Source organism: Diceros bicornis, chromosome 1 (genome assembly GCF_020826845.1).
Source record: "Diceros bicornis minor isolate mBicDic1 chromosome 1, mDicBic1.mat.cur, whole genome shotgun sequence".
NCBI classification, from domain to species: Eukaryota; Metazoa; Chordata; class Mammalia; order Perissodactyla; family Rhinocerotidae; genus Diceros; species Diceros bicornis.
In genome coordinates, this window is record NC_080740.1 from 17,278,242 (window position 1) to 17,290,700 (window position 12,459).

Below are 12,459 nucleotides of genomic sequence, written 5' to 3' on the forward strand. Positions count from 1 at the left end.
AAACTGGCATGTAAATTTAAATCACGTATGCCAAATACAGTTATTCAATATCAGATAAGAAAATAAAATATAAATACTTAGCATATAGTGCTTTAGAAATTTGGTAACTGCAGTCTTCATTTCTGTAAATCTAAGGTATTCAGTATCTTTCCCTAGGCCAGCTGGGGCTAGGCACAGCCTGCCTGAGGTTTTTTAGCACCACTCTTCTCCCTTAAATAAAAAAATGCATCTAGAGAACCATCATACAATATAGTTATAGGCTAATAGAATCTAGCCCATTTTCCTGCCACCAGCTTTGAATCCTGAACTGCCACCAGGTGTCATGCTAGCATTTTAACTGAAGCTTAACATACTTAATTAGATATTCCTGAGCTGGTCAAATGTAACTGTACTCAATTTATATCATGAGGTTGGAGTATACTGGAGAATTAACAAGTTAAGGGAAAAGGCTATGAATAAGCTCTTCTTGTGAATAAGAGAAAACAGTTGACTCATGTGTGTTTCTTCTTTGCCCAACACTAATCCTCTTGCTTCACGTTGTTACCATCTACCACAATAAAATTCCAGTAAAGCACATATTTGTGATCATGCGGCCTCTAATGAAAAAACTTGCAAGGCCCTGCTTTTAAGTCAGTATATTATACACACACACACACACACACACACACACACACGCACACACACTTAAACCTTGAGTTTAAGCCAGCTTTGATCATCATAGGAAATTCAAAGTGTGCATTAGTGTGTTCAGAGCATCAGCTTGCATAATTAATAGACCACCTCAGTAAAAGTGCAAAATCAGCCATGGCTCTGTAGGGTCTGGATATACTGTGTACCTGTGTGGGTAGATTTTGGAGGCAGCCCCAGGACCTGCACACCGGTCCCAGAATGCCCCATGGCAGCCTTCCTAAATATGGATTACTCTAGATTTCTAGGCCTAAAGCCTTGACTCATGCAAACCCTCACTTCCTGGGTGGAACTTTGTCTCCCTTACTAAAATCTAAACATACTGAAAGCTTTTCCCAAAAGGAGTTATGAGAGGCATTTCTGTATAGACAATTAGTCATAGATCCCATGTGGCATTTTGCAGATGCCCAGTCCACTTATGCCAACACGTACTTTAAAAGTTTGTTCCACCTTCAGAGAAGATAATGAGAAAACAAAATGTTAAATAAATGCAGTGCCGCCTCTTTGTCAAGGAGACATTGATACATGAGGTAATGCAGGCAAGGTACATGGCAAAGAGTGTACACATGCCAGGTGTTATGTTTTGATAATTCTTAGACAAAATAACCCTATTGAGGACAAGGGTGGAGGAAAAGGTGTAAGTGAAAAAGCAAATGGGTTACCATATGCAGCACATGTAAATTTTAAAAGGCAGGAAATATTTTAAAAATATGTGTATGCTCTGCATTTAAAACCTGTCATTAAAAGAAGTTTATACAAATTGCAAGATAAAAGATTTGTGGGTTAATGCTGAGGTTCTAATCATCCCCTTGAAGTAGTGTAAATAGGTGAATTCAAGTAGATTTAAAGAAAATAAGAATAATTTTCTTCACTTCGCTTAGGGATATAGAGGTTTAGATTAAAAGTCATCTCAGGGGGAAAGAACACATTTTGTTTCTGGTTTTGGCATCCAGTAGCATAGGTTGCTTTTAAAATTCATAATTACCACTCTTGTAATTACGTAACTATTCCTGGTAGATAAAAAGGTGTAATTACCCAACCTGAGTTTTGGTGGTACCATTCACAGTTTTATGCCTGAAAAATCCTGTTCACCTCCCTAAATCTCTCTATTTAGCCAAGCCACCTGTTCTTAGAAAATTGGATTGGAATTTGATTCTTTTCTTAAATAGTAAAACTTGTCTAATGGAAACATAGAAAACCAAAAGCTTAATGAAATTATTAATCTGCTTAATTTGTGCTTTCTTTTTAGTAGGGAAATGATCATGTAGATGTTTGAAAATTAAAGTTCCCTTTGGGGTTCTTTGATAAGTGTGAAGATTTTATGTGTCTTGTAAAATGGAGTAGATTAAAATTGCAATGTAACCCTTCCCCGAGATACTGTGCTGTGCAGCAAAGGCAAGCTACAGACCTTATGTGCTTAACTGTTCCAAAGATTTTCGCTATGCTACTGTTTGTTCATGGATTATAAAACCACACGTGGGCTTTTTTGTTCCTACAGGTCTTTGCCTGGCTGTTCTTTCCCATATCTTCTGTGCCAGATATTCCATGTTTGCAGCTAAACTTCTGACTCACATGATGGCAGCCAGCTTAGGTACACAGGTAGGAGAGCTCTGGAATTTCCGACTTTCGTGAGATGTTCATGTTTCTTCTTCTATGATCCTTGACCTGAATGTATAAGTAAAGTTTAATCTCAGCTTAGTTAAAATGAGCTTGTTTAATTTTGTAGTGGAGAAGGATTGGGGGAGGAGAGCGGTAAGAGGAAATGAGACAATCAGGCCTAAAAAGTGTATTTTGTGAACTTCCTTCTACAGAGAAGTACCTTGATATCATCGCTTGCAAGAAAATACCTGCTTCTTACCACAAAGCATTGGATTGTCAACTTATATATGCTAAATATATTACTAATGTGTATATATTTTAAAATTAGCATATTTTATTTAATCTATTTGAATAAAATATACTCTGTTACAAATTATTTATATGGAGGGCATTAAAACGATTATAGTTGAAAACATCTGGACTATATATTTTGCTTCATTTAATATTATAGAATATAGTTTGGTAGAACATTCTTTTTTGAAAAATTGTTCAGGTGTCTGTGGCAGAAGAAATAGTGTGAGAAACATTGAGTCATTCTTCAGCATACAATTTAAAGCACAGAAGGTAGATCAAAAGATGAAACTAAATGCCTTTTCTGTCCATGAAGTACTCACAGTCTAAAACAGTAGATGTACATATAAATAACTATAGTGTTATAAGTGTAAACACAGACTATTTGCAAACTACTCTGTGAATATAGATGAGGACGTAATTCATTTTTCTATGAAGGTCACACAGAAGTCTTCATAGAGGTGGTGGCATGTGAGCCAGGTCTCGAATAAGAAGTTCATGCAGTTTGTTGATAAGCGCAATGATGGGCATAGTTGTTTGTATAAGCAAATGGGAAAAAGCATAATCACTTCTGCTTTAAGGTTGTAATTACAGATCCAGACAGTAAGAATACACCATATAATGTTATTATTGGGAGAACTTTGTAATACTATTTTACAAAATGAAATTTCTTCTTTTCTGGGTAGGTAGGAACACTTTTGGAGTGCAGAAAATGCTATTTTTGGATTGGGTGCTGATTATATGCATGTGTTCAATTTACGTAAATTTATTGTGCTTTACACTTACCATTTGCACACTATCTTTTAGAATGCTAATGGCATGTTATTGAATTCTGAACAGAACTTTTAAAAATAATACTAGTAGAGGAGCTGAAATATAAAATGGAAAATTATCTGGGACGTTGGACTTCTGTTGCCTTTTTTAGTCCCAGGAGTGAAAATGACATGTGTAAATTTCATAACTCTATTTTTTGGGGCACAATTAAGTGCTGGATTCCAAGTGGAGGATCCCAGATTGGGGTTTTAAAGTACCTGTGAACTCTGGGAGGTAACAGCTGTTACTAAAGTAGGGGCTTACACTGAATTTGACAAGGCTATTTATACTGCCTTGGTAACTATCTTAACTCTCTGATCTTGCCTTGGCTTCTTGTACGTAAGATCTTAGAAAACCCGCCTTCCATAATTAGAGTTTACTTGGCTGTATTCACCACCCACTCTGGTGATTTTTTGGCAGCAGAATTTGTACAAGTCTTAATTATAGAACCATAGAATTACAGACAACTCTTCAGTGTCCTAGCAGACAAATTTGCTCATGTCTAAGGATGTGAAAGAAAGACTCAGGGTTTATATGTGGGGACATTGCCTTCTGATTCACATTGTACTTGACATGAATTTTGGAGAAAATGGTTAGTCAAATCCATGTTTTTCAGTAAATTTTTAGAATAGATGAAGCAATGTGGCATGAAAAATCCTATAATGTGTGACTTGTGACATGGAATAACTAAAAAAATAATTTCCATAGTTTATTTTTGGCAGGAAGAATTGATATATTGTTGATAGAAAGTACTGCTTCCTCAAAATGTTTTACCGATCTACTTTGAATTTTAAAATACCCTGTAAATTAAAAAGAATAATCATCTCCCTTAAAACCTTTTAGCAAAGGCTTTTTGAAATTCTTACTCTCCAAAAAAAAAAAAAAAATGAAGCTGACTACAGGAACCTGGGCCCACCCTTTCTGAATTTTAAAATCAGATTTAGATCTCCAGTTACAGAATCTTGCCAACAGGGGCATTCCAGTTCCAGCCTCAGATCTCTCATTTGGGATCCTCCGTCAACGTTATGTTGACATCCTTAGAGTTTAAGTTGCCTCTTGAGAAGTCTTCAAAAGTACAGATTTGGCCTGTGGTTCTTTGGCTAAGGGAGTGAAACTTCTCTAGCAGACCTAGAATGTTTGAGTTGTGACTACTCTGCAGACAGCTCTGCCAAGACCATTTGGTTTCAAGGCTTTATTGCTGACCTAGGACTAAGTTGAATGGCTTTTGTGGGAAAGGGGAAAATGGAAATGTGAGTCTCTGACGTCCTTTCAGAGCAGTGTGAGGCGGTGAGGGAGGCAGTCGGCGTCCGGAAAATGTGGGCGTCCGGAAAATGTGCTCTTCTGGCTTTATTTCTCTACTTCTAGAAATATATATAATATTACATATAATCCATAGTTTATTATAAAATTATATATATATATATATCTATAAATGGAGGAAGATAGACAAGAATCCAAAGATTGTTCCTCTTTAAAAGTCAAAAGATTCCACTTTATTCTAGAATTTGTCGTTCAAGCATCTTTAAGAATCATTGACTACAAATTACCAGCAGGTGGCAGTAGAAGGTTTTTTTTGTTTTTTTTTGCACAAAACCTGTTTTTGGTCTCTCTTTAGCCACGATGGAGTTCAGTAGAAAACTTGAGATGTTTTCACAGTACTTCTTTCACTGGCTAGAGAGTCTTCTTCTGCAACGTAGCAAATACACATCTGTGAAAGATGTGAAGAGAAAGCCTCTCTCTTTTCATCCCCTATGTTCAGAATTGAACTAATGAATGTAAGGCACTATAAGAAAGCTTGTACATCCCTGACTTGGGATATATCTTTCTGTCATTTATCATTCATAATTAAATTCAGGGGCATAAAATTATTTTGATTATATTTATGCCGTTATAAGCTTTAAGAAGAAAAATGTGTTTATTGAAATGCCACAGTTAGAAGTTTTGAGATAAGGTCTGTATTTTCAGTATTGTTGATTTAAAAAGTATGTATTTTTCTTCAGTGCCATGTTAATGTTTCTCACTTATCTAAAAGAACATGATTAAATGGCAAGAAATTGTGAGACCATTCCCTTCAAGTATGAAGTGAAAAACAGCAAACAAATTTTTATGGCATTGGGTGATATTTCTCGGAAAAACATCTAATTATATCTTTGGAATTTTTATCTTAGAATCACGTTGCCAACCCATGTGTGCCCTGATAAGGCTGGTCAACAACAAGGACAAAGGACAAGTTTGCAGTTCAGGGTTCTCGATTCTGGGGGTTCTGTCAGGAAAAGCAGTTCTCCAGATCTAAAAAAAGAACAGAAGTTTCCTCATAGAAAACATGATAATAAGATAAAACTGCATTTACTCTGATGAATAAACTTAACCAGGGGGAAATATTGGAGTTGTTTTTTCTGTTTTTTGTTTGTTTGTATGGCGTAAGTACGTTTTCTGAAGCTGAAGAGCAAATTTGTCTAGAAAAAAAGTATGTAAAAATGATTAAATTTATCAACTAGCCTATGCAGTATGTGAATTCTGATGACACTGTGAATATCTGAGAATTTGAAATACTGAAATATAAATTTTTGGTAGCCACTGGATGTGCAGGAGTTTTAGGGATGTAGGCCTCCTCCTCAATAAGGGACAAGGGAATTTCCTTAAAATTCAGGGGGCTGTCCTCTGGAATTTAGCAAAAGTTAGGCTGTCAGTGTCTTGTCCTGTATCCTCATTCTGCAACAGTTTGGGGTGTCATTTTGCAATGTCATTGTTTCCCAGGTAGGATCCTGCTCAGCTACTCCTGCCAATAGATTCTGCTTTAATCTGCAGTGTATGTCATTCTAGCTTTGACTGTCTGGCTTCTTTGAGACTCTTTGAGAGTCATTGACTGCACTTGACTGAAGCTAGAAGGTGTGTGTGACTCTAATCCTGGCTCCTTCTGGCTACTCCAGGGCCTGGTTTCTCTCCCTACAGCTTGCCCTGTTTTGTTGAGACTGTCAGCTCAAGAAAGTCATTGTTATGTGTAGGGTCTGAAAACAAGTATCTAACAAGCATATTTTTATGGACTGAAGTGGAGTAAGATAGAAATCGTGAAATGTTCATTAATCAGGTTTGTCATTAGTTAGAGGTTTTGGTTAATCACTTGTTAACCTGAGTATCCTTTGTTATTTCTACTTTTGTTATTAAAAAATAAGTGTTTGAGTTGAAGTACAAGGTTCAAGATTGGATCTTACTTTGAAGATTGGGAATTTAAGAAGCACAAAGGGCAGTTATTCAGTAGGACGTTTATGATTATATGTTAGTGCCGATGTAAATGGATTAGGTAGGTGTTTCCTAGACTTGGATCTAGGCATCTTGTTAAAATTCAGAAACTAAATAGTAAGTCTGGAGTGGGTTTCTGGATCCTGCTTGTTAAGAGATTAGATTAGCTATAATAGACCTGCATTTCTGGTTGTTGTTGTTGATGCCACTACTGCTGTCATTATTATTATTACTAAACCCATACTATCAACCTGTTTTCTTTACTATACAAAATTATTTAAGAAATTCCATTAATTAAATTTTTACTTTCATTTAAAGTGTCAATTGCCTTTAAAACTACTTATAAACATTTATTTGTCCTTCTTGAAGGAAAGACTTCTGCTGCTGCTTCCTTCTGGTTTTCTTTTCCCCCCTGGGTTACTAAGAAAAGGAAAGGTCCTTAGACAAGCAAACTAACGTGTGACTCAGAGTTCAACGAAGCTTTTATGTTGGTCATTCTCATAGCGTTTCACACTTTGCAGAACTTCTCAGTGTTTTTTTGGACATGAACCACTGGAAAGAAAGCATAGCCAGCATCCCCCAAATTCTTTCTTTCCTATGAAGAGCTGGTGAGGGCCTCAACTTTAATAGGATTGTGTATGTAAGACTTTTATTTTTTGTACAAAAAAATTCTGAAGTATTTAACTGTACCTTTTCTTCATGTAGAAATTAATTTGGTGAACATGAATAAAGAGCATTCTGCACACAGATATGAATATACATTTAAGTTGAATTTATTAAACTATTTGGTTCTAATTTAGGTGTGCTTATTGTTGTGGCCAAAATATTATCACATTCATGACTATAAATGCCCATTCAACCGTCCAGTAGTGAAATGAAAACAAAAAAATTGAGCAAACCTAGTTATCCCAGGTCAGGATCATCATTCATCTGTGAGCTCAACCACTTCCACCTCATCTACCAAATGCACAAAATTGAGATTATGCAATGGGAAATACCAAGCAAGATCTGCACACGTGAAGCATGTAAATCACAGTCTAAAACAGTAATGGCATGGGAAGAACCAAGTTTGTATGTAGAAGATACCTTCTTCTCTAGTAAACTATGTAGTACCACATAAGCTGTGGATGAGGCCTAAGCTTGAAAAAGCTCCATGGAGCAAATGGAATCTGACTTGGTTGTTGATGGATGTATAAGATTTGAAGACTTAGAATGTGGCACATTCTAGGCAAGGAAAAGAACAAGAATAAAGACATGGAGGGTACGGTGAACCTGGGGAGTTCCGCTCAGGGGAGGCATGCACATGTGCATAGAGAAATGGATAAGCTGACTGCAGGTGAGGTGCTTCCTTATTGTCTGAGAACCATGGGGAGTCACCGACAGGAGTTAGTCCAGAAAGGCACAACACAAAAGGAGTATTTTGAAGGATTAATCTGGCAATTAGGGATTAAATGAAAAATGGATTAAAGTAGATGAGAGGCTGGAATTAGGGAGATTGGTTCAGAGAGGCAGGATGGTTAGCTTTGACCATCATCTGGTTATGATGTGTTGTGAGCTTGGGCAATGAGAATTCAAAGGAAGGAATGAGAACTAATAAAAATACCCTGTTTTGCTTTCAGTTTTATGGTTTCACTTCTCTATTTAAATCAATAAAAAGGCCACATTGCAAATTTTATTTTATTTAATAAACATCATTATAATACTTACTAAGCATTATGTGAGATAGGTACTAATATTGTTCCTATTTTACAGATGACGAAATCCAGGCACAAAGAGTTTAAGTTCCTTGCCCTGGGTCACGTAGTGGGAAGTGACAGAACCATCACTTGAACACAAGCAGCCAGCCTCCAGCCCCTGTCTTTAATCGTAATGCCATACTGTCTTTCAAATCAGGAATTAATGAGATTTACTCTATCACCAAAGGAGGTAGACGATTATAAGGTGACTGTAAAACCAGTGGTTTCATTCACTTAAATAGAAAAGGCTGCAAGTTTTAATAGATATAGAGGGATATACACAATTTGGGCATAGATAGTTTAAAGTTTCTATAGCTGATGATTTAGATGTTAGCTACATAAACACAGAGGTCTTGACACTGTAAAATAGGTTCTTTGAGGTGGGTTGTGTAGAGAACCTGTGATTACAGAATATACATAGCTGATGTCATTAGGGGCTTACCTTTATGGGCACTGAACTAAATGATTTACATGTATTGTCTTGTTTGCTCCTTATAACCAGATGGGGTGGGTACTGTTATCATCCCTACTTTACAGATGGAAAAAATGGGACTAAGAGAAGTTCAGTTACCTGCCTAACCTTCATCAATAGAGTATTGCAGCCAGAAGAAGGATTCAAACCCAAGTCTGTCTGGCACCAAAACCCATGTTTAAAACATTGTGCCGTGTGAAATGAGAAGGATCATTAGAAGCAGATAAAGCATAAAATTTTTGAAGCTAAGGAAGGAGAAAAGATTTCAAATGGAAGGACTGAGCATCAGTGGGAGATTAGTCCTCAAATTCGTCAAGAACAAGGTCACTGGAAACCTTGGAGAGGGATGATGAAAATTAGACATAATGAGTCTATTGATGATGAAAATTAGACATAAAAGGTTAAGAAGTAAATAAGTAGGGAGGAAAAGGAAGAGGCTGTTTCAGACCACACCTGAGAGAAGTGTGGCAGTGAAAGGAGGGGGCATTTGGGACACAGGAAGAGGGAACATCTTTGGCACCTCTGATCAGAAAAGGCTTGCTGAATGGAAGCTGGGCCCTGGGGCTGCCACCCACCAAAGGAACAGACCTCCTCCTCTCCCACCCCACCCCCCTCCGTTGGTATTTTTCTTTTGTTGTAAGAGAACTTTCCATAGAAGTTTGATGAAAGGGTAATAGAAATTAGTAAATTTCTCTTTGGCTCATGTTTTTATTTGTGCTTTTTGATTGCTTTGAAACTTTTTATGCCTAAGGCAGGTGACACTCTGCTAGTGTAGATAACCTAATCGTGTTGTATCCAGGAGATTAGAGATTTGAGCTTTTTTTTCTGACTTCTTGAATCCGAATTTCTTTGATGACATTATTATTAGTGAATTTCATGTGAACTTGCAATCAATCATGAAGTAAATTTGTAATTAGTCATTATCAAGTAATTTTATAATCCCTTCTACAATGAAAAATGTTAACATTATGCTGTTCACAAGCTTATGCTTTGAGGATTAAGACGATATTGGTCTTCACAATACAGTGAACCTTGAGTATTGACCAAAGTATTGAATTTCAGAAGAAATAATATATTGTAGTTTTGCTTTCTTATTAAGTATACATTTTCTTTATACATCAAATGTTTCCTTCTTAAAATCTTTTAATAATAAAATCTGGCTCCTTTTTTCAGCAAGCCTTCAAAATTCAGCTCAACCATAGACTGTTCTTACTAAAGTGAAAATAAGTGGATGCTGAAGATATAAAAATAGTATCATGGTCACACTACTGGGAAATTCAGACTTTCCCAAGTGCTGAAGTAGCAAAGCAACAGAAAGAGTGAGTAATATTCTGAATGAGGCTACAGTGACATTATCATGTTTGCAACATGGCTTTTGTTACTTGGAAAATTTGTGAGGCAAATCCAGATTTTACCAGAAAATACCAGTTTGGAATCTTCTGTTACAGCCTCAGAAACATAAACTATCCTTGACTTTTAAAAGCTTCTTTTGATGTCCCTAACTAGGGAAAATCAGCATCTGAGAAAAATTGCTTTTACAAATATTTAATAATAGCTCTAAAGAATTTTAAGTGACAAATATGGGGTGTAGGGAAAGAGTCCCAGTTTTGGAATTAGAAGGACAAATGGGGTAACATCCCTGAGCTGCGTTGGAAAAATCTTTGGAAAATAATGAGAATGCCTGCCTTGCAGAGTTGTTAAGAGGATAATAGATCATGTTCAAAAAGCTTGAAATACAAGAGCTGGGGAAGGAGGAGGCAGAGGAGCAGGGCAAGGAAGATTCCTGCTGCCGCACAACGTTGCAGAGGCCCTTCAGGTTCTGCTCTGAGTTGAATGCTTCCTCATGCCTTCTGGAGAACCGAGCCTGTTTTCTGTTCTTGAGGTTTTTGTAAATCAACTTAAAGGCGGGTGACAATTTTTGCAGCCTCAGCCTTTTTAAATAGTCGGCTCTATCATGCCTGTTACCATACCTCTCACTATATTGTCCCAGAGAGGCTTTTCTGTTGATCTGTATTATGTGTAGACACAGTATTAATTTTGCTTTGTTTATATTTTTCAAATGAGATTTTTCCCCCCCAACCTTGAATATTTTCTAAGTTTTTCTGTCTTTATTGCTTGTTTTGAATTGTTAGAACCTTGAGAACTGGAGAGATGTGTGTGTGTGTGTGTGTGTGTATAGTCATGCATCACTTAATGATGGGGATACATTCTGAGAAATGTGTCATTAGGCGATTTTGTCATTGTCATTGAACATCATGGAGTGCACTTACACAAACCTAGATGGTATAGCCTACTACACACCTAGGCTATGTGATACTAATCTCAGGGGACCGCCGCTGTATATGCAGTCCGTCGTTGACCAAAACATCATTATGTGGTGCATGACTGTATATACCTATTTAAAAAAACGATTTTATATGTGTGTGTATATATACACATATATGTGTATGTATCTGTGTGTATGACGTGAGCTTGTGCATGCCTGTGTGTATACATTTGAAGTTTGAAATAGGCATATATTTTAAAAACACAAAGACACTATTTAATGAAACACAGTCCTGCTAAGGACTACCGTAAGCACTTGATATGCGTAATTCCATGTAATCCTTACCAGCACTCTATGAGATAATCAGTATTATTATTGTTGCCTCTGTATTGCTCATGAGAAATCTGAGACTCCAGACGGTCACGTTACTTGCCTCAGGTGCCACAAGTAAGTAAGTCTGTCAGCTCCAAAGCCCTCATCTCCCTCTCCACCCCTTTGCAAAGGACACCACAGAACCCCTCCGTGGTGCCTTTTCCCTCCACTTCCATGGAGCAAAATAGCACGGTCTCTTGCAGACAGCTTTTCTTTAAAACAGAATTCACCTACCATACATTTCACCCATTTAAACTACAATTTAATGGCTTTTAGTATATACACAGAGTTGAGCACCTATCACCACAATTGATTCTGTTTATTTTTTCTAGCTTTGGTGAAGTATAGTTAACATTTACTATTGAACTAATCATGTTAGTAGGCCTCTCTTCAATCTCCTCTTTAGCTCTCTGACATCTTGCCTCCTTTTGTGAATCTTTTCAATGAGTTTTTTGGTCGATTCTGATTCTTAGCAACCCTGTGTACGGGAGAGCGGAACCCTGCCCATCTTTTGCGCCATCCTCTCACCTTCCAGCACTACATCAGACGATGCTCTGCTGCTATTTAGGGTTTTCATGATCAATTTTTTTCAGAAGTGAGTGGTCAGGTCCTTCATCCTAGTCTGTCTTAGTCTGGAAGCTCCACTGAAACCTGTCCACCGCGGGTGACCCTGCTGGTATTTGAAATACTGATGGCGTAGCTTCAGCATCACAACAACACGGCAGCTGCTGCAGTATGACAACCAACAGACGGGTGGAGTGGTTCCCTGACTGGGAAATGAACCCCAGCCGTGATGGTGAGAGCACCGAATCTTAACCACTAGACCACCAGGGCTGGCTGTAAGTGGCCCTTACAAAACTGGGTTTTACGTTTCCGCATACATCCATAAGTCCCAGAAAGTGGTGTCTTTGAGCTTTAACTGCTTGTGCTACCAACAGAGTGTCTTATATTTGTTTAGTTGCCTATGTGCCTAGCTGAGCTTT

At 37.4% G+C, this 12,459-nt stretch overlaps 1 protein-coding gene across 1 annotated transcript in view; it reads left to right on the forward strand.

Moving 5' to 3' along the window:
- ADGRV1 (adhesion G protein-coupled receptor V1) overlaps positions 1–12,459 on the forward strand; it is a 521,379-nt gene that overhangs the window by 246,692 nt on the left and 262,228 nt on the right. Inside the window, exon 83 of the mRNA XM_058528960.1 lies at positions 2,186–2,286. Coding sequence (XP_058384943.1) covers positions 2,186–2,286 — 101 coding nt within the window. The remainder of the gene's footprint in view (positions 1–2,185; positions 2,287–12,459) is intronic.